We start from the raw sequence: 21,296 nt of genomic DNA on the forward strand, positions 1-21,296 counted from the left end.
GTAGAAAAATACAGGAAACATGACTGCAATACAATCCTTTAATCAGGAATAGCTTTGTTCCAGTCTTCATTTCCATTCAGTGCTGAAACTTTGCCTCAAAAGAATACAACTCAACCTTGAATTTAGATGAAATACAGTGTTAATACTGTGGTATTATACAGCATTTTATCTCTGCACTTAGTAACTTCCATAAGAGAACCTTTTAAAAAGTGCATAGGGGTTATTTTGTCCGTAACGCTATTTTCAAGTGAATCTTACTACGAAGCAGTGTTTCCCAAAAGTACATAAACTTCTGCAGGAGAGCCACTTAAAAATCTTTTAACCTGAGTCAGATGGGGAATTTGTATTACCATATATATTAAATCTGGTATCTTTTTTTTTTTCTTTTACTCACAAATTATGCCAGAATGCATTTTACTGTATCACTCTTAAAGCATGTGAATTTTTTAAGGAAGAACTACAAAAAAAAAAAAAAACATTTTTAATACAGAAATGGATTTAATACACTAGTTGTTTGTGTTATCTCTGTGTATAATCCAGCACTGCAAATAACTTTATTACTGATTTGAAATCTCCCCCCAACCTGATTTGCCCCATTCAGCAGCTGAGTGTTTATGTTTTTGAACGAAGGGCTGGAATTAGGTAAAGCCTTTTTTTATTTTTTTTTTTTGATACTGTTTTAACAAAAAGCATTTGTCCAAGAAAGCTAAAAGACTGCTCCCAAGCTGTTTGAAAGCAGAATGCAGCTATGTACAGCGGGCAACGCAGCACTTCATTCAACGCAGCTCCTGGTCCACTTCTCAGATGGGAAACCAGCATCCTAGATAGGCTCAGTTTTCAAGAATGTTTTTGGTATGGAGATGGTGGACGTAAAATTATTGCTTACACAGCATTTCTAAAAGTGAAGCTAAGTTTTATGATAGGGCTTTTATGTCTTAAAATGAGGCGGTATTAAAACACAACTTCTAGCTAATGGCTTGAATTAGAACTGAATAAAAGGCAATTGTTTTTTATGCTGAAATTTATTTTAAGAGGGATTTCCTTGTTTCCAGGCACGTACACACACACAGATTTAATGTGAATTTAAGCGAACTCCAGATAAAAAGGCATGCCTCCATGAGTACCTCAGGGCCCGATCCAAATTTTATCAAAGTTAGTGGGAGCCTTTCCCATTTCAACTCAGAATTTGCAATCCATATTCACACGACCCTCAGGGGGATCCCTCAGGCTGATGCGGTTTTGCATGCCTTGCCCTCAAATGTCTGCTGCAGTTTCTAAAAACCCATTACAGGGCTGCAGTAGGAAATCATTTAGTCTAATTTAAGGAAATCGCGGCGTTTTTATTTTCACATCATTTTGTTCCGACCCATCCGTTTACTCTTTTCTGAAGGCGCACTGAAATGTTTTCGGCATAAAGGCTGAAGTATTACAAATGCTGCCTGGAACAGCCTCAGCAGACGTGTTTGTTCCACATCCCCTTCTGCAGTGCAATATTTCCTTTGGTGGATTTCCTCTGCTGCTGGAAGCGAGCTGTCTAGCTTTCTGCAGCACAATTACGAAGAAGAATTTCCTACGTTTTACTGCACAGGATGAGGTGATGTTGGAAGTTAGCACGACCTGAACCGCACACGCACAAAAGATAGCGTCTGAAAAATGGAGGCAGCAGCAGCAGCAGCAGCAGCGCGGTGAAAAACCTGCAGCCACAAAGTGCTCGTCAGCCCCGCCGCCAGTCAGAGGGCGAGGAGGGAGAAGCACGGCCCGGGGATCTTTTAGGAAACCCCGCCGTGCTACCAGCGTCAAGTTGAAGGCAAGAGCAGGATTTGGCCTTAGCTCTGTTGTCCTGTAACAAAGCTTGTGTTGTTTTACTCTAGACACAGGCCAATACATTTTTAGTGTTTACTACTCCGGAGAAGTGAAGTGAAGAGAGGTGACATTTTATTAAACTGTCACATACAATTGCAAAAGCTAACTGTTAAACCAAAGTACTTGGGTTGTTTCTCAGGAAGATTCGGTCAGTTCCTTTGTTCCTTCAGAGATGCAGAAAAAGGAGTTGTTTTCCTTGCTTAATTTTGTTATTTTTGATGACTACTTGCGGGATTGTTTTGGTGTGGTAGCACTTTTAAGAATAATTAAACAGCGAGGTGGATATGAACAAGCTCTTGGTCTCTGTAACAGTTTCAAGATAATTTACTTTAATTTATGAGAGATTTAGACTATTCTTTCCATGTGGATGCTCAAAGCACTGAAGAAAAAAGATGCAGGCGTTCAAAAGCTGGCTGTTTACTGCCATTGCGTGTGGTTACCCATATTAACAACAGTCTTTCAGCATCGTCTGTCTGTGATCACATTTTTATTTGGAAGAGATTAGTTGTCATATTTGTTCTGTGATTTACGTTATTTAAAGAAGGGGGAGGGGGGGGAGAGGGAGAATTTGGAACAGCTCGTTCAATAGCATGACTAAGAAACACGACAACTTATTACAAAACGTTCACCACCGCAAGGCAGTGAGGCTGGAGCTCAAACCCCGCACACGCAAAAACAAAAGAGTAACTCTTTTGCTCCAAAACAGCCTGGTGAAAGGATGCTGCCTCCTGGTGATTTATAGGCATATGAGCTTCCACTAAAATTGCATCTTAAATATTTTGTCCTCGGAAGGTGGCCGGGCCCGAGAGCCCTTCCAGCCGTGCTCAGCTGGCGGGGATGCGCGTGTGGGCACGGCCGTGCCACACCTTGCCTGATGCCCACCAACCACTGAGCATGATCTGCAAAGGTTTCCCTCATTCTGGAAGCTTTTGCTCGAATTTCATTCCTTGGGACAGGTTATGGCAAAGGGGGGGCTTTGGGCTGGGAACGAGCACCACAGAGGTCAGCCCCGCACAGCGCCAGACAGGGAAGGGGAACGGTTCTCGCAGTGTTTTTCTCTTCTTTTCCACAGGATTTTCTTCAAGGGGATTGTACCAAAGCCAAGCAAAAGCTGAACTGGAAGCCCAGAGTCACATTCGATGTGAGTGGTGTGCTTTGTACCTACCCAGGGGTTCGTGTCCTCCAAGAGCAATCCACTGGGGGGGGGGGGAGTTTTGCTTGGGCACACCTAGAAGCCGCGCTGTCGGTGGCCACCCCGGGCTGTTGTTCTTGCTTGGAAGACAGCAGCCACCACAGCAGCGCAGGGCATCCCCCGTGACTCTGCTAACCTGCCCTGGAAAGGGCCCAGCAGGCGTCAGCATTTTAGGAAGGAGTGCGTGCCTCGCGCTGAGGTGCCAGCATGGCAGCACAGGCCGCGACTTGACCCAGCGAGTTTCGGGAGACCCGGCACTCCCGCGGTGCAGCAGGGCAAGCATGCGAGCAAACGTGCTCCTTATCCCCTCCTCATCCTGCCGCGGGGACCCTCACCCACTTTTCTTCCTCCTTGCAGGAGCTCGTGAGGGAGATGGTGGACGCCGACGTGGAGCTCATGAGGAACAACCCCAACGCCTGAGCCCTGCCGGGACCCGTGCTGGGGGCGCACCCCACGGCCAGCACAGCCACCCACACACACCACCGGGGCCAGGGTGGGTGGCCACCCCCCTCAAGGTGGCCTTATTGCTGGCCTGCCTGTGCGTAAAAGCCCGGTTTTGTCCCCCCTCCACCCTCCTGGTGCCTCTGGCCCCACGAATCATCCCAGGGCAGCCCTGCTCCTCCGCACAGGCTGCCTCTGGCACCCGCTGTTAACCAGGGTGGATCCCCCCAGCACTGTACCTGGAGGAGCCACCGGCTGGCAAGCCCACTGATTTCCTTTTTTTAATTAAAACGCGCCTTTTTATTACCTAGGACCTCCAGCACCTTTTTAGTACCTTCTCCCATTTTGAATGACAGAAATACACAAAAGCATCCCCTGCACTGCCCCCCAGCAACAACAGCAGCGACCCTCTGGCGCTAGCATGCGCCCACCATCCCTCTGGCCCTGGCTTCCCCTAGTCTTCCTCTGCTGAACATTCCTTGTTTTTCTTTCCTGCAGCTCACCTCCACCCCAGCGGCCCATTTCCACCACTTGAACTCTGTAAAAAGTTTGGATAACTTGATCTAACTTGCAGTGAAATTGCCTTTTGACCATGCCGAATTAATTCCTAATTGCTGGAATCGCTTTCAAACCAGTCAGAGGGGGCTTGTAAGCATTTTTCAGATCTTCATTTCAGGGTGTGAGTGAGTCACAGAAAGCCTTTTTGTCCAGCACCTTCCTGACCCTGGGGTCTGGGTTTTTCTTTTTTTTTTTTCCCTTTTTTTTTTCCCATCAGTATTTCCCCATTCCCCTTCATCCTCTTCCCGCTTACTATAATTAAACCTCGGATGGGAGCTCAAATGATCTCAAAAGATGGCTTAAGAAATAAAAACAAAATAAATAAAAAAGCTTTAAAAAAATATTAGAAACTTCAAGGTGAGTAAATATTTTTGCACTTTTCGTGCCAAGGTACCCGGGTTATCCAGAGGTCGTCGAGCCCATACATTTCCCGTTGGTTTCGGATCTTCCACCCACCAATTACTCCCATCGTTTTAGCTTTATGCCTCGAAAATGAGCGAAGCCGCTGCCTCGCCGGGCACAGCTGAGCAGAGAGAGAGCCCTTTTTTAGAGAGGGCGAGAGGGGGGAGACGCAGGCTCTCCGAGCGCGTCGCTTTGGGAAGGGGGGCCCCTCTCCGACAAGGAAGGGGCGAGGGCAGAGTTTCGTGATGGACGCGGAGCTGGGGAGGGGACGGGGCTGGGGAGCAGGCTGCGAGGAAGCGGGCTGCCGCGGAGAGAGGGCTCTTTGTGCGCCGTCGCCAGAGGTGCGGTGGAAAATGTGCGAGCTGGCCGCAGACGGGCACGGCGGAGCGCTGCGGGGCTGGGCAGCCGCAGCAACCCCTTCCTTCTGTTCCTCGGGGCTGGCCCGGCAGGGTTTGGGGCGAAAAAGCAGGGAAAAGGGAAACGCAGAGCCCCGTCCATCCGCTTCCTACAGGTGCACCGAGTTTGCGCTCTGGGGCTGAGCTGTGCAAACCCTGCGGGGGTGCTCCCTGCGGTAGGACGCAACTTGGTTGCTGTTGATTTTTTTTTTTTAATACCCCCACTCCATGGCACACGTAATTAAAAAAAAATAATAATAATTTTTCAAAAAAAGCATTAAAAAAGCATAAAGCGCTTTTCTCACCTTTTTTTTTTTGTTATTTTTGTACAGCTGGGAAGTATTTAGTGCTTGCAGTGATTGCCCGGCCGCTTGCCGCTACCACTGAGCACCAGTTCGCGCATCTCTGCGGAGGACTGGGAACCTTTCCGCAAGCCGCCGGCTTCCCTTCGACCTCAATGGGTTGGTTTTTTTTTGTTGTTTGTTTGTTTTTGTTTTTTTTTTTTTGCCTTGGCACCTCCAGCCGTGGAGCGTTCAAGAGAAGCATTTTTGATCTCCCTTTTCGGTCTCCGTGTTGGAGGACGAAAGAGGAAGGGGCTGGGGAGGCAAAATCAGTTCTAGAGCAAGCGGTCCCTCCGTGGCGACTTTGTGTTGGGTGCCTTTGTGCTTCTTTCGTTAAAAAAAAAAAAATAATAATAATAATAACCGCTCCTGATGCCGACGGGGACAAACAGCGCAGAGTCCCGCTGCTTTTTTTAAATTTGGGAAAGAGGCGAACTGCTTTTCGGTTCCCCCCTCATCACACACTTTCCTGCGGGATTTTCAGTTCTGCCCACAGCACTGCCCTTCGCAACGAGCACGGAATCGCGTCTTCAAAACGAAATAAAAAATAAAATACATAAATGAGAAGCCACGCGGCGATTTAAGCGGGTGGTGTCCACCCGTGCCATTACCACACTGCTCTCAGGCTCAAGTTCCTTAATTACAATGCGGGTGTCAGGCGTTTTGTGCGCGCAGGTACAGTAAAAAAGCTCATTCCCTCCCTGCTCGTGCTACGTTTGGCCGCCTGCTCCGGGGTCATTACGGCTCCGTTAATTAAAGAGGGCAGCAGCCAACGCAGCCCGGGCCCAGGGGGGGCTCATACCGGCTGCCTGCAGGGGAAAAACGAAGGTTTTTTTGGGGGGGGGAGCTGCACCCGGGGCCGGCGGATAAAGAGGAGCCCGGGTCGCCCCTCGACGGCTCGGACGGTGAAGTGGGGGGCGAGGGGAGTCCCCCCAAGGCGGCTGTCGGGGCCGCGCTCCCCGCGTCTCTTGGTGACCCCCCTTCACCCCCGGTGCTTCGCCGGCGGAGCGTCGCCTGCAGACACAACAAAGCCGGAGCAGCGCCGGAGCAGGCAGAGCTCCAACGTTTTGACGGGTGGAAGAAAAACATCAACAGATACCTCGCAATTAGCCGGCGATGGGGGGCTAGGGGAGGCGGGCGGGGGAGAGGTCGCTTCGCAGCGGCGGACGCTAATTGCAACCTTTGCTTTGCTAATGAGCTCGCCCCGCTCCGTGTCTCCCCCCCCCCTCCCCTCCGGAGGTTTTTTTTTGGGGGGGAGGGGGCGTGGGGAGCAAGCCGTCACTTTTGTGCGAGCAGCAATTCGGCTCTGAATCCATCCCGTGGCCGGGAGGCCAGGCTGCAGGCACTGGCCGGGAGCGCTCCCGTTCCCAAACCGGGGCTGCGGGCGCGCCCCCTGCCCCTGCACGGCCCCCTCGGGCAGAGGGAGCGATGCCATCGGGGCCGGGAACCCTCCCGGTGCCCCACACCCTACAAACGCAGCGCCGGAGACCCCCGCCGAAACCCCAAGGCAGCGCCACTGGATCCGCAGCGGGCGCCCGGCACTGTTTAAACAATCCTCTTTCTGCTTCGGACGGTATTATCAGGACTTTGGCATTATCGGTCAATGGAAAACATTCTTCTTTTCCTTATTTCAAATATTTATTTAAATATATATATTAAACTCGGCCGCTCAAATGTTCTGGCAAGTAAATAAATTCCAGGAACGGGGGCGAGGGGATTGCTATGGCGTTTCTTCTAAACGGAGCACTTGTGCTCCGAGGGCGATATGACCTGTTTATTCATCGATTCCTAATACCTAAATATCCCGAGTGTAATAATTTGCGTCTTTTTTTTTTTTTTTCCCCTTTCCAACGGAGGAAATTCAGCTATTTTAAGAGTTAATGGCTCTAAACGCGTTGGTTTTCCTGCATCCTCCCCAGAGGTGACGGGGGCTGGAAAAGGAGGGGGGATTCCAGTTTGGGGGTTTCGCTGCTGTTGTTTTCGTTCTGCCCAGAGCAGCCCGAAGCCGCTGACCCGAGCGGGGGGCCGTGCTCCGAGCAGCGAGCCCCCTGACACCTAGAGGTCAGGTGAAAGTCCCCAGCAGGTAAGCCGCGGGCCGCCCGGCGCGCTCGCTCCCCGCCCCACAAATTGTTCCCTTCTGCCCACCCAAGTCGCTTCAAGCTGTGTTTATTTAGGGGGCAACACAAAAATTGCCGACCACCCAATTCCCGCTCAAGACAGAGACCTCTCGCCGGTAGCCGGGGCCGCATTCCCCTCCTCACATCCTCACTCCACCACCCCCCCCCTCCACAAATTTCACCCTCTCCGGGGCTCCGCTTTCCAAATCTCCGCACGCCACCGGGGGAGACCCGGGCAAGCCGTCAAGGGAAGGGGAAGCGTCGGGCTCAAGCCCTTTTGGGACACCCCCCCAAGAAAAACAGGGGTCCCATCCACCATCCTGCAGCCCCCAGGAGCTGCCCTGTGCCCCGGGGGGGGGCGCAGCGCCGCGGCGGGCAGTGCCCGGGGTGCGAGGCTGCAGCCCGGCCCCGCAGAGTCGCCCGGAGCCACCCCCCCCCCGCCGGCACGGCTATTGTTTCGTTCAATTAGGCTCCGCTTGATAAAAAACAATCGCTCGTTAACCCTCGCCCTCCTCCCTGCCGGCTGGTGTGTTGTGAATGGCGACATCGTCTCCCTTGACCCCCGTCTCCTTTTTCTGTCTTTCTGTCCCCTGAAAAATGATTCCGCGAGCTCTGATTGAATTTTATTCCTTCCTGACCTGGCCCGTTTTTATTGCATGGACACCATCAATCTTGACCTAACGCGACGTTTGTTTATTACTTTGGAAAGAAGCGAATGGCTTTATGAGCCCCGGAGTAATTAAAGCAGGAGGGCCGCATTCACCGCGGCACCGCACCACCTTTGGGGCGGACTCACGACGCAGACGGGGAGGCGAGGGAGAAGGGGGAAAAAAAAATAGGAAAAAACATAAAGAAAAGGGAAAGGCCGACGGGATGCCGGCGGTTCCCAACTCATGGGCATCCCACGGCCCACTTCATGCTCGAGTTCCTCCCGCTAAGCGGGCGCGCAGTGCCTCTTGCGCAGCTCACCGCGCAAATTTGCGCTCGGCGCTGCCCCGCACGCCACCTGCGCCCCCGCGCAGCCCCAGCTCGGCCTCGGCACCCCGTTCGCCCGCTGCGCTGCTCGCGGCCCTCCCAAAATCCCGCGCATCCCAAGGCGACCGAACCATCCGGCCAACGCCGAGGCGGGCAAGTGGGGGGCAAACGGCCCAAGGTTTCAATGGCTTTACGACGGCGTTAATTGGAAGCTAATGTTCAATTAGCGGTCACTCCTACGGCAGAGGACGGGGCCGCGTTGCGCCGAGGCGCGCAGGAGCGCTCCTCTCTCGTTGCGCGCGTCCCGGCGCTCCGGGCTTCTGCCTACGCAATCCAGAGGACGTCATAACCACGGTGAGCTGGTTGTGACCTCAGACTCATCCTCGTGTGGGCGCCCAGACGTGCTCAGCCCCCCGCGGCCCCTCGCATCAGCGCCTGCCCCGGCCTGCGCGGTGGCAGCGCGCAAGCGAAGCCCCCCGGCGCGCAATTTCCAGCTCGCCCCGCTCCGGCTGCGCCGTGTTTTGGGGGGCAGAGGACTGCGCGCTGCCGCGGTGCAGCCGGCTGGGCGATGCGGTGCGACGCCAGGGCTGCCGAGCGGTACAAAGTTGGGCCGGGCTATGAAAATAGACCCGGGTGAACTTTGAGGCTCTTTCCCCGAACTTCGCGACTTTCAGAAAGGGCCCCGGCTACGGTGAAAGGCTCGTTTGCAGCCGTTCCCTGAAGGTCTCCGTCCACGACACAAACAGCCTTCCCGCAAACTAGCGTGTGGAGGTAGGGAAGGGTTCAAAACGTCCTCTTTGCATGCACTTCCCCGCTATTTTTGGTTATGACCTTTCAGGAACAAACCCCGAGCTGTCAGTCACTTCTAGAAAAACTTTTTGCATAGGAAATTTAGGCGGAGGGGCGAACACTGCCCTTCTGCCGGGAAGAATTTCACACTCCACTTTTCCCTCGGTTTCGGGGGCAGATGAGCAAACACGAGTTAGAAACCACCAGAACGGAACGGCCCCTCAAAGAATAATTTTTAAAAATATGCTGCGCCTTTTTTTTTTTTTCTTTTTTTTTTTTTTTTTTCCTTTCCCCCGCGGACGGCGAGCAAGGCGAAAGCTCTGACATCCAACCTCGAGCCACAGACACGCCGCGAAGCTGCGCGCTGACCTGGCACCCAAGGGCGCCGCTCCGCAGGCAGGGCCGGGGCCTCGCAGCCGCACCGTCCCGCCGCCGCCGGCCGCACGTCCCTCGCACCGCCGCGGAGCTCTGCTGGGAGACAACCAGAGATCAGGAGGGACCCTCCGCCTTGCCCCCTGCTCGCCATCCATCATCATCGTCACCACAAAAAAATAATAGTAATAACAGCTAGGGAAATAATAATAATAATAATAATAATAATAATAATAATAATAATAATAATAATAATAATAATAATAATAATAATAATAATACAACCTGCGTGTGATCTCCGCAGGACAGACCCCCCTCCCCAGCCCCCAAAATGTTTCTCGGCCTCCCCGCTTCCAGCCTCCTTCGCCTGCCCTCCGGGCCTCCGCCGCCCGACGGGGAGCGCAAGTTGCGCGGCCGCGGCACTTGTTCGGGAGCTTCACCCCTTCCTCCCCATTTCTCTCCCCTCCACACACACAGACATCCCCCCGGACGAGCCGAGCTGACTCCTGTTTTCCCTGCTCTTTTATTTTCCCCGCATCACCCCACCGCTGGAAAAAAAAAATACTTAAAAAAATAAATAAATAAATACGAAATCCCAAAGAGACCGGCGTCCAACAAGAAAAAAAAAAGAAAACTAGGCAAACAGCACATGCAGTCGCCGCTCTGCCCTCTCATTTCTTTAATTTTCAGCCCGGTTTTCGATACCGGGAGGGGAGGAGGCGGGCACGGCGTTTCCACGCAGCCCCCCCCCCGCCGCCGCCGCCTCCGGGGCTCTGCTTGTCCCGGGGAAAAGAAGCGAAAACGGGAGGCGGCCAAAGGCCCCAGCCACCCTGGGCCGGCAGCGGTGCGAGGGGAGCTGGGACCCCCCCAGGACCCCGCAGCCGACCCGCTCGGCCCCGCTTCGCCCCCGCTTCGGCCCCAGAATAACCGGGCGGCGGGGCGCTGCGCTTTGTCGGACCCGATTCAACCAGCAAACGGCTATAAAGAAGGCCGAGAAACTCTTCAGCAAGAGCCAAATAATTAAAAAAAAAAAAAAAAAAAAAAATATCTATAATAAAATAAAAGGAGCGAGGTATTTCCACAAACGCGTTTCAAGCCAGCTTTATGCAGCGAGCCCCCGGTTCGGCCGCTCTGCTTAAGGGGTTTTCTAACAGCGGATTATCGCTTTGGAGAGGAAGAGCAGCTCAAAAGCAAGGTAATAAGGTTTAACTGTAAATACCTTCGTATTTATTTACAGTGTAACCCTTAACAATGCAGCGGCAATTACTGCTAAGTGTTGCCTTTAGATAAGAGGCACTGATAGGAAACTGTATTATCTTGAAAGCAAACTTTAGGCCTTAAATATCTCTAATCAAATAATCTTCTTCCCAGGTCTGACTGACAAGGCAGATTCTTTTTAAGTTAATGAATTTATTGCGTTTTTGGTGGTTATTTACAAAAGGGGGAGGTGATCCCCCATCGCCCGTAGGTTCGTAATTGCAAATTGTCCAGAAGGTGAGATTCTCGGTCTGACAAGCAGCACTCATCTGCTCCCCTGGTAACATTTTTTTTTTTTTTTTCTACAGGTTTAAGAAAAAGGAGGGAGGGGAGAGGCTAGAGAGGAAAAAAAAAAAAAAAAAAGACTATATAAGAAAAATTCTGCCACACCAACTCTTTCTAAAACAATCTCGGGCAGAGCAATTAGGGCACTCCCAACAGAGCAGAGCGGCAATGTCCCTAAAGGACAGGAGTAAGAGCTACAGAGGTGTAAGGCTAGAGCGCAGAGGCACCCTTTTAATCCAACTTCTTCATCATTATTTTTTTCCTGACATAAAAGAGGACTTTAAAATATATTTCTACATTACAGAAGCGGCTTCACGGGTGTGATGGCGCGCGTTGCCACCAGTTCTACAAAGTAGGCTTACATTATATTTACGAATATCCGTGTTACAGGATAGCTGCCATCCAAAATACACCGTGGAGCTCAGAAACACATGCGACGCGTATATGAAGCCGTGAATAAATAGGCAGTCCTTTTTCCAATACGGCTCCGTATGGAAACCCCAGATATAAACGCGTATGCCCTGCACCCACAGCGATCGCCAGCCCGATGTATGCTCGCAGCCACACACGGGCGCCCACTCGGCGTTGGCGCTTCCCATAGCTTTACAACACGGGCACCTTATTTAAAAAGCCGTGAGCTTGTCCTGCCGCTGCGCACGGCCAAATGTTTCCAGGTCTTGCCCATTAATTGCTAAGAAAACGTGTTTGTTTATTTGCCAACTCAGAGCTGCCATGGGAAAGTATTTTTTTTTTTTTTTTTTTTTCCTAGCGGATAAGGCGAGCTGACTAAGTGGAACATATTGCAGAAGAGACCGAAAAGGGATTTTTTTTTCGACCTGGCAGATCCTAAATGGACTCTGGAATTTGCGCGGAGGGGAACGAGCTGTTCCATCGGCAAAGTTAGTTAGGAAATCCCTTTCCCCTCTCTCTGCCTCGCTCTGAACGAAAGTATTAAAATATACAGACGTGTGGAGGAGCATTCCAACTGAATGGTAATTTATTAATAAACAAACAATGCAATACCTTCAGAATATTTTCAACAAAAAAAAAAAAAAAAGAAAAAATATTGATAGAATAAGATTAATACAGTTTCCCTTTTTTTATATATAGTGAAAAAAAAAATCAGCGTTTCAGTCAATTTTCAGGGAAGGGGGGAAACACTTTCTGGCGTTTGGTCCGCAACATCCAACTACAAATTAAAAATAAATTACTATGTCGCAATTTACATTTTAAAACAAGTCCTTGTAAAAGAGGAGGGTCCGGGACGGGGGAGAAAGGGGAGAAGCCGGTACTCTACGCTGGGTTTTTCGCCCCCTTTAAACACAGGGCCTGGCGATACCTTAAGGGCCGGGGCGCACGGGGTGGGAGGGTGAGGTCGGAGGGAGTATTTCTCAAAAGCAAGGAGGAAAAAAACAACAACAACAGAAAAAAAAAAAAAAAAACTTACGTGTTATCGGAGTAACACTGTCCTTTAACAAAACCAAGACATGCTTTGGAGCTGTCTCTGTACAAAGGCTTTTCGCCCGCGCTCTCCTCTCCCTCGGGGCGGCCGCGGGGACCCCCGAGCGGCGTCGGAGGGGGTGAGGGGTGGGTGGGCGTCGGGGCCGGAGGGGGGGGGGCGCTCAGAACTTGCCGCAGTCGTAGACGAAGGCCCCGGAGGTGCGGTAGAGGGGCTGGCTGCCGGGGAAGGCCATCTGACAGCTGCCTCCCCCCGCCCCGCCGCCGCCTCCTCCGCCGCCACCGCCGCCGCCGCCGCCGCCCGGGCCTCCGCCGCTGCCTCCTCCTCCGGGCGAGGCGCTGAGGCCGAGGCGCGGCGCCTCGAAGACCTCCCTGGGGGCGGCGGCGAAGCCTTGCTGCGCCCCCCCGTAGCCCGGCGCGCCCGCCAGCGGGCCCAGCTCCCCCGCCGCCGCCACCGCCGCCGCCGCCGCCGCCGCCGCCGCCGCCTGGTTGAGGTACCAGGAGGCCAGGCGGCCCTGGTGCGGGTGCGGGTGCGGGTGCTGCCCCTCCTGGTGGCCGCCCGCCGCGCCGCCCAGCCCGCCGTGCCCCAGCGCCCCCCCGCCGCCCCCTCCTCCTCCTCCGCCACCTCCTCCGCCGCCGCTGCCCCCCGCTCCGCCGCCCCCCGACGGCAGCGCGTAGTCGGGCAGCGGCTCCTCGGCGGGGCTGGCGGCGGCGGCGGCGGGGGGGGGCAGGTGGCCGGGGGTCCGCTCGGCGCCGCCCGCCGCCGCGTACAGGCTCATGGCTTGCATGTTGCAGTGGTAGGTGGCCGCCGAGGCGGCGGGCTGGCCGCAGGGCGAGCTGTAGACGGAGCTGTGGCCCGGCGAGTAGCCGCCGAGGGACAGGGCCGGGGGGATGCCGCTGCGGGGGGCGGCGGCGGCGGCGGCGGGGGGCAGCAGGCCGGAGCCCAGCTCGGCCGCCCCCTGCGGGGAGCCGCGCAGCGAGGTCATGATGTTGTCCACGCTGAAGCCCGGCCCGTGGTGGTGGTGGTGGTGGTGGGGAGGCGGCGGCGGCGGCGGCGGGGGCGGCGGCGGCGGCGGCTCGGGGGCTTCGAGGCTGAGCGAGCGGGCGGAGGGGAGGGCGCTGCGGGGGCTGCCGCCGCTCGACAGGCTGCTGCTGCTGTCGGGGCTCTCGATTTTGGGCACGGCGCCCAGCGGCGGAGCGGCGCCGGGGGGGGAGCCGGCGTGCGGCGGCGAGGCCGTGCCGTTCTCCGTCTTGATGTCCTGGATGCGGACGGGGGGCGGCGGCGGCGGCGGCGGGGCGCTGCCCCCCCCGGCGGGGCCGCCCTCGGGCTCGACGGCGGCGGCCGAGGCTGCGGCGGGCGGCGGCGGGCGCGGCGGCGGCGGGGCATGGTCCTTGAGGTGCAGGCGGTCCTTGTCCTCCTTGTCCTTGACGGCGTCCTTCTTCTTGAAGCGGCGGCGGCGGCGGAGGAAGCTGCCGTTCTCGAACATGTTGTAGGAGTCCGGGTCGAGGGTCCAGTAGGAGCCCTTGCCGGGCTTCTTGTCGTCGCGGGGCACCTTGACGAAGCACTCGTTGAGGGAGAGGTTGTGGCGGATGCTGTTCTGCCAGCCCTGCTTGTTGTCCCGGTAGAAAGGGAACCGCTCCATGATGAACTGGTAGATCCCGTTCAAGGTGATCTTCTTATCGGGCGCGTTCTGGATGGCCATGGTGATGAGGGCGATGTAGCTGTAGGGCGGCTTCACCATATCCTTGGGCTGCGGCGGCGGCGTGTAGGGCCCGTAGGCTCGGGCCATGCCGCCCGGGTACTGCTCGTGGGCCGGGTGCGAGTACATGCTCATCGGGGCCGGCATGGCCGCGTAGCCCCCGCCGGCCGCCGCGGCGGCGGCTCGGTAGTAGCTCTGCTCGCCGCCGAGGTACGGCACCACTCCCAGGGAGTTGGGGCTGGACACGGAGTAGCGAGCCTGCATGTCCCCCCGGCAGCTTTCGCCCTGCCTCCCCGCCGGCCCGAGCAGCTCGGCCCTTTCCCCTCCACCCCTCCGCCGCTCCGCCGACCGAGCCGCACCGGGCAGCCCCCGGCGGAGCGCGGGGAAACGGGGCACGGAGCCCGACGGCGGCGCCGGGAGGCTCCGCTCCGTCCTCGGCCGCCAAAGCCCACCGGCCCCGGGGGGGGGAGGAGGGGAAAGTCAGAGCCGGGGGGGGAAGCAGAGCCCGGGCCGGGGGGGGAGGCCGAAAGCGTTTTCTCGCAAGAAACCGGCGGAGGGCGAAAAAAGGAATCGCAGCGGAGAAAGCAGCTTCCCAACGCAGAAAGAGTAGTAAGGAAATAAAACCTTCGCGAAGAGGCTCCCACGCTCCCGGTTCCTCGCTCCACGGGGATCTGCAACAAGTTGTCTGCAAAGGAGGGACAAAAGTAGAGGGATGTGTTTTGTTGGCTTTTTTTTTTTTTTTTTTTTTTTTTTCTTAAGCGAGCGGCAGCAGCGGCAAAAAATCCACCTTCCCGGTCTCCCAGTGCAAACTCGCCCTCTCTCTCTCCCTCGCTCGTTTTTCAGTCTCTTTTTCAGTCGCAGGCTGCTTTGCGAAGCATCGGAAAAACTCCTGAACTTTTGAGCATCCGTCACCGCGGCGAGAACTTTTTTACGCACTTACAGTTTTCTCTTTTTTTTTTTTTCCCTCTCTCTCTCCCCTCTCTCGCTCTCTCTCCTGTTTTTTTTTTTTCTTTTCCTCCTTTTGCAGGCGGCCTGGCTCCGCCCCGCCGAGCTCGGCCGGCCAATGAGAGCCGGGAGACACCCGGGGCTCTGAATGAGGAGGGAAAAAAAAAAAGAAAAAAAAAAAAAAAAAAAGCGAGCTTAAAAAAAAAAAGAGAGAGAGAGAGGAAAAAAAAAAAAAAAAAAGACGGGGAAAAAAAAATCCCTGCAGCAGCAGCCCTGGGAGTCGCAGCTCTCGGGGACCGGCCACACACGCTCGCCGGCACACGCGGATCTCCGGGGCACGCGTGGACCCCCCTCGGTCCTGCGCGCGTTTTGCGCGCCCACCCCCACGCCCCCCACCCGCGCAACCCGCCCCGGGCGCACGCAGGACGTGCGCGCATCCACATAGCCCCATATTTAAGCAGTGCACATACACATGGACGTGCTCCCCTGGAGCGCTTCCCACCCACGCGTGCACCCCACTCGCCGCCGCGCGTGTTCCTCCCCTACTTTTATTTTATTTTATTTTATTTTATTTTATTTTATTTTATTTTATTTTATTTTATTTTATTTTATTTTATTTTATTTTATTTTTTCATTTTCACTTTTTCATTTACTTTTCCCATTTTTTTTTTCATTTATTTTTAATTTCTCTTTCATTTTCTTTTCTTTTCTTTTTTTTTTTTTTTTTTTCATTTTACTCTTATTTTTTTCCCCCTTCGGACTCGTTCGCCTCCTCTCCCCGCTCCCTCCCGCCGGGCTCTCTCCACCCTTTCCCTCCCGGGGCCGCGGGCAGGCTCCACGCCGCTGCTCCGGCTCTCTCGCTGTTCTCCGAGGGAGGCTCAGCCTCACCTCCCGCGGCATCGGGGACGGTGGAGGAAAGTGCGAGGGGGTTGTGCGGGTGCGGGCGATCGGATGCCCCTGCCCCAGCCCCAGCCCTGCCTCCAGCCGGCCGCCTGCCTGCCCCTGACGTTCCCGAAGGGATCGCATTCCTCCAGCTGACCAGCTCCTGCCGAGTCCTCCCTCCACAGCTCCCTTTTATTACTCAGCCATGAAGGGCTTTCCTCTGACGGCCCGCAAAGAAAGCGCCCGCTGCCTCTGCTGTTTATAAACATGAGCGCCTTGCTTTGTGCCGGGTCTTTAGCTCGCTTGTGCAGGTAAATCTCTGCAGACCTTAGGGGATGCGGCGGAGCGAGCGGCTTCTTTATTTACTGAACGGAGCCGCAGACAGCGCTCTTTTGTTCCTAATCTCTTTCAGAGTGGACTCCGTGGCATATCAGGTGTGTCAAAAGCGAAAAAAAAAAAAAAACAACAAAAAAATAATAGGTACAATAAAAGGGATGCTCCTGAAATTGTTTGGCCGGATCTGCCGTAAAGACTTGATTTCTGCGGTTGTTGCCTTTGTTTAAATGTCTAAAAGCGTATTTGGGCTGTCACGAGATGTTTAGAATAACACTTTAACGGGAGCTCAGAGGGAGCGGAGATTGAGGGCTCGGTGATTTATTTTTTAACATTCCCTTTTCGGTTTCTATTGCCTCTCAGCGAAGATTTAATTTTTGAGCTTTAAACACGAGGCGAATCGTAGATAGACGTGCCTGCCCAGCGGCGTGTTTCACCAGTTCTTCGGATATCTGAAATCCAAGCCGGTACTCTTCCTTACCTCCCAGCCTGTACCTCTGCAGCTTCATTAGCGTTAATAATAGATCAGTTAAAGGCAACGAGCTGAAATCTATTTTAAGGGGTGGAATTTGTACGGGAAAGACGTGCCCGCGTGTGTGTGTGTGTGACTGGGAGACGAATTGCCTACCCTGAGCTTGTGACACCACCGATACGTGAAAAGCCCCTTTTGGCTCCCCTGATTTCTCCCCCCCTCCTTTCCCCGCTTTTTACTGTGATCGATTGCTTTGGGGAGTGCGTCTGGGGAGCGTGCTAGAGGTGCATCGTTTGCTAGGTGGTGTTTCCACAGGTCCGTCCTTTGCTCCCAAACACAAACCCGTTGGTTATTCAGTATAGACGTATCTATTTTTAAACGAGATGCAAGTAATGCGAAGGAGGTAATTTATACAGCCCCGTATCTGCTCCTTTTCATATTCAAGCATAACGGGTCTCCTTTTGGTAATAAATGTCAGTCCTTTAATGGTGAATACATTATCCCGTTTAGCCTGTTGTATTTCATCGTCTGGAATCTTTCACCTGCTCCTGCCTAATTACACGTTTTCCCCTTTCCTCCCACCGCTGCAGAATTATTAAATGTGCGAGCACCGGACTGCACGTCGATCCCAACACTTTGTGTTTCCAAAAACTCTTTCTCGCTTTGCTGAAAAGCAAGAAAAAAAAAACAAAAAAAAAACGGGGCACTTCAGCACGTTTCCATGCAGCCCAGGTCATCCGGTTTTCCCACGGCGTTACCTGCAGCCAGAAACACTTTCCACCCGCTCCCCGCTCGCTGCCCCGGAGGCGCAGCAGCCGGCCCCTCGCTGCCTTTGCCGTTTTGTCAGGACGGTGCTCACAGCAGCGGGGCTGCCCTCCCGAGCACGCTGCAGTAAGGGCGAGAAGTTTCAGCGCAGGGCAGGGGAGGGGAGGAAGGGTGGGGGGCATTAATCCGGCGCGGGTTTGCATCTGATGCGTTTTGCAACAGCCCCTCCGATTCCCTAATTGCGACCTGACGCAACGCCTGGTGTGTGTTAAGTTGCGTCCCTTACAGCAGCAGGACCCTGCTTTCTCTCCTGGAGGCACAAAAGTCACCATTGTGAGGGTTGTGATTGTGTGTGTGTGTGTGTGTTGGGGGGAAAACAGCCGGGGCTGGGGAGGCTGAGGGCTCACTTTTCCCACTGCCTCCTTGGGCTGCCACCCAGAAAGAGCCTTCAGCTTTTGGGTTTCACCCCCCTGCCTGCTCTCCGGCGCTGGGTTTGGGCAGTGCCCTGGCTTTGTCGCACTCGTCGGGGCCTCTACACGGGCGAGGGGCGCGGAACTGGAGCGGAACCGGAGCGGAGCCGGAGCGGAGCCGGAGCCCCGACGGCAGCGGCGGGCCGGGAGAGCTCCGGCAGCGCTCCGGGGCTTGGCTCGTGTGTGGTCATCCGCAGCCTTATTTATGGGGATGTCAGAAAGAGAGATGACATCGGGGCGGTAGGCGGAGGGGCTGCCGTCTGACCTGGGCAAAACCTAGGTGGACCCACGCTGCTCGCTGGGGGTTGTCCTCTCCTCTGCTCTTTTCTCCCAGACCTGGAGGTGAGCTGCTTGCCAGCCTCGGGCTGTTTATGTTTAGACGTAGTCAGAGCTTCGTTTCTCTCTCCTTCTTTTGGCTCCAACATCACAGCAGCATCCCTGTGACTCCTGAAACCAGCCGCCCAGCTCTTTGCAGCTCAGGATGCAGCTTTCCACGTTCCTGCAACAGCGGGCGACACCGCAGGAGAAAACCGCTTAACAAACATCCTTTCGGGGGGCAGGAGACGGTAACAAATCCCTGCCTCACCGGCTGAAAATCCACCCGAAGCCGAAGCCCCCTCTCCGTTTGCAGCCGCTGGCCACCGCTGACAGCCCCCCCCTGCCCTGCAGGAGCACCTCTGCCCCCTCAGCCCCAGCAATTCAGGCGGGCTCTAAACACAAGGGCTGTTCGCTGCCACTCGGTTAAGCAAACAGGCGTGATTGTTGTTTTGTTAACGTGGGTTAGCAATTTCATAAATAAGCCCGGGTAGTCTTCCAGTCCAGGCTTCTATCTTAAGGCGTAAATAACACAACCCAATACGAAATCGAGCTCTCTGTCCCTTTGGCATCTCCTAGGTTCTCGTTCCTGAACGACAAATAAAGTGCCCTTCGCAGCAAATGCGGCGGCGGTCACGGGCTAAGTGTGGTTCCCAAGCGAAATGCCTTAATGTCACCTTTTGGTATCTAAAAGCGAATTTTGCATTCAATTTACAAGGGAGAACCGAGACCACAAATAGGCTGGAGCCCGCGAGATTCCTCTTCCCACGATAATTATCGCGGTCATACCTATAATTCGTCCCTGTGACACAGGCTGCGTCGCAGAGATGTCACGGCGCCGGGAATAAAAACAAAAACCAGGCTGTGGGAAACTGCTCGTGTTGTTGCTGCAGTTCAGGTAGAGCGGTGCCACACAAGCAAACACAGGCAGAGAAAAAGGAGAAAAAGCCCACAGCAGAGCAAAACCCCTTTAATTTGGCAGATTCTCTAGCTCTGCCATCTCACAGTGAAATACCAACATATGGGGGGCTTGGAGGGGGGTTAAAACTCTCTCCAAAAACGACAAGAAGATAACCAGACATGATTTTTTTTTCCCTTTTACTTTCCAAGGTCCCTTGTCCCTTTTGTGTTCCTTTTCCTCCCTTATTTCCTTCCTTTCCCTGGGAGGGGCAGCGAGGGTGGAGGGGGGCCGAATCCATCGGATTCTCTGCAACCGTGTAAATGAAAACACGCAGGGGGCAACGGCGCTGGGAGCGCGAACCTCTTGCAGCCCGCTCCTGCTCCATCCCCACCTATTGCCTCGGCGAGCCGGGAGGAGAGAGACTTATTTGTACGAAGGCTTTATTTACATTAGAATGAAGCGACAGCTCCTACTCGGGGAAGCGATAAGCACTTGGCAAGTCATTAGGCAGCAGATAGCGATCAGCCCCTTGATACACCACATTCCCCACGCCCTGCGCGCTCCTTTCAGAGCGCTGGGGGCTTTTTTTTCGGGAGGGCGCGCAGCCCCCCGGGCCCTGGGGATGAAAAGGGAGATGGATGCGAAGGGCGAGCAGCCCTTTACCATCCCCAGCTCTTGCGAGGGGGCGCCGGAGCCCGGGGGACCGCGCAGCACCCGCGCAACACCCGCGCAACACCCGCGCAGCGCCCGCACCCGCTGCCGGCGGCCACCTGCGCGGCGCCGAGCGCTGCGCGGGTCTCGGGCGCCCCCTCCCGGCCTTTGCGCGCCTCTGCTGCGCCGCTCCGCGCCCCCCCGCGGGACCTGCGCACCTGCCGGCCGCGCAAATGCTGCTCCCGCTGCTGCAAAGGGATCCCCCCCCTCTCCCGGCCCCCCTCCCTGCTCGAAGCGGAGCCGAGGTGAGCGCCAGCGCGATGCCAGCTCTGCCGGGGCCGTGATTTCTCGCGCTCTGCCAAGGAATGTCTTTATGGGTTGCCAGGCTGGCCCGTAAAAGTTGCGAGCGAAAAAAAGTGTCGGTTTCCAGGAAAAGTGGGTCTGTTTTTTAACCTCCCCCTCGCTGTTTAATTACTGGCGTGCTCGGCCTCCGAAGAACAGCTTCGTAAAAGTGTCTGCTGAATCCAGAGGCAGAAGCATTTTTTCCGCCTTTTGTACGGCTGGAGAGATGTGTAAATACACACAGGGTCACACATACACGCGTAGCTAGATGCACGCATGGCTTTCACAGTTTTACGAGGCATTTATGTATGTTAAGTACAATCGCACCAAAGAACCAGCCTCCTTTAAGGCTCCTACGAGCTATGGTAATGCAGGTCATAAAACTTCGGGATCTGCATATGCACTGTTAACGAAGCCACAAACGCTCTCGTTGCACAGTTACTTGCGCACTGCTAGGAGTAGCCCATTAAAGTTGTTTACACGCAGAAAACAATGGCTCACTCTGCAAACACTACGGTATAATAATCATAAGAGGTGAAGGAATCATTAAAGAGCGGAGCACTCAAGATGTGTCTGCTGTTTTCCATGAAATGCAGGGAACGCACCAAAGAGAGGGATTTTTAAACGGTGCTTGCATAATGAGCACAGGCAACTTGCAGCTGCAGGGGTCCCCAGGCAAGACCAGCTTTCTGGTAGGGCTCTGTCCTCAAAACTAAGCAGCGTGGTGCTTAAAGGTACGAGCAGCCCCTGAGCAGCCCCCGAGTATGCCAGCTCCATCTGCAGTTTCCAATCTGCTTGCTCTCTGTTTTTTCCCTGCCTCCACCAGGCCACATGCGGTACCTTTCCCGCACATCTACAAACAGGCCGGTAGGCATGGTTTGAAACAGAAAATTTGCACCGAAGTGGAAAAGAGTTTTGGCAGTGTTTACTATGATGTCCCTTCAGAGCTCTTTGTTCTCAAAGACCAACTGAATGCAAAGCTTTCACAGACACGTTTCCGTCATCCCTGTTTGCCCAGGTGACATGAGCCCCCTTCACGCAACCACAGGGCACTGGCCCTGTGGCTCAGGCTTGC

At 54.6% G+C, this 21,296-nt stretch overlaps 2 protein-coding genes across 2 annotated transcripts in view; one reads left to right on the plus strand and one right to left on the minus strand.

Annotated features, from left to right (window-relative positions):
* GMDS (GDP-mannose 4,6-dehydratase) overlaps nucleotides 1-4,389 on the plus strand; it is a 405,498-nt gene extending 401,109 nt beyond the window's left edge. Inside the window, exons 10-11 of the mRNA XM_082752810.1 lie at nucleotides 2,936-3,004; nucleotides 3,413-4,389. Coding sequence (XP_082608936.1) covers nucleotides 2,936-3,004; nucleotides 3,413-3,475 — 132 coding nt within the window. The 3' untranslated portion in view covers nucleotides 3,476-4,389. The remainder of the gene's footprint in view (nucleotides 1-2,935; nucleotides 3,005-3,412) is intronic.
* An 8,101-nt stretch (nucleotides 4,390-12,490) lies between these two features.
* FOXC1 (forkhead box C1) lies at nucleotides 12,491-14,556 on the minus strand. Its single transcript, XM_082754809.1, has one exon. The coding sequence runs from the start codon at nucleotides 14,407-14,409 to the stop codon at nucleotides 12,610-12,612; it is 1,800 nt and encodes a 599-aa protein (XP_082610935.1). The 5' UTR covers nucleotides 14,410-14,556; the 3' UTR covers nucleotides 12,491-12,609.
* Between the last annotated feature and the right edge of the window lie 6,740 nt (nucleotides 14,557-21,296).

This window comes from Aythya marila (genome assembly GCF_965140915.1).
Source record: "Aythya marila genome assembly, chromosome: 2".
In the NCBI taxonomy this organism is placed as follows: domain Eukaryota; kingdom Metazoa; phylum Chordata; class Aves; order Anseriformes; family Anatidae; genus Aythya; species Aythya marila.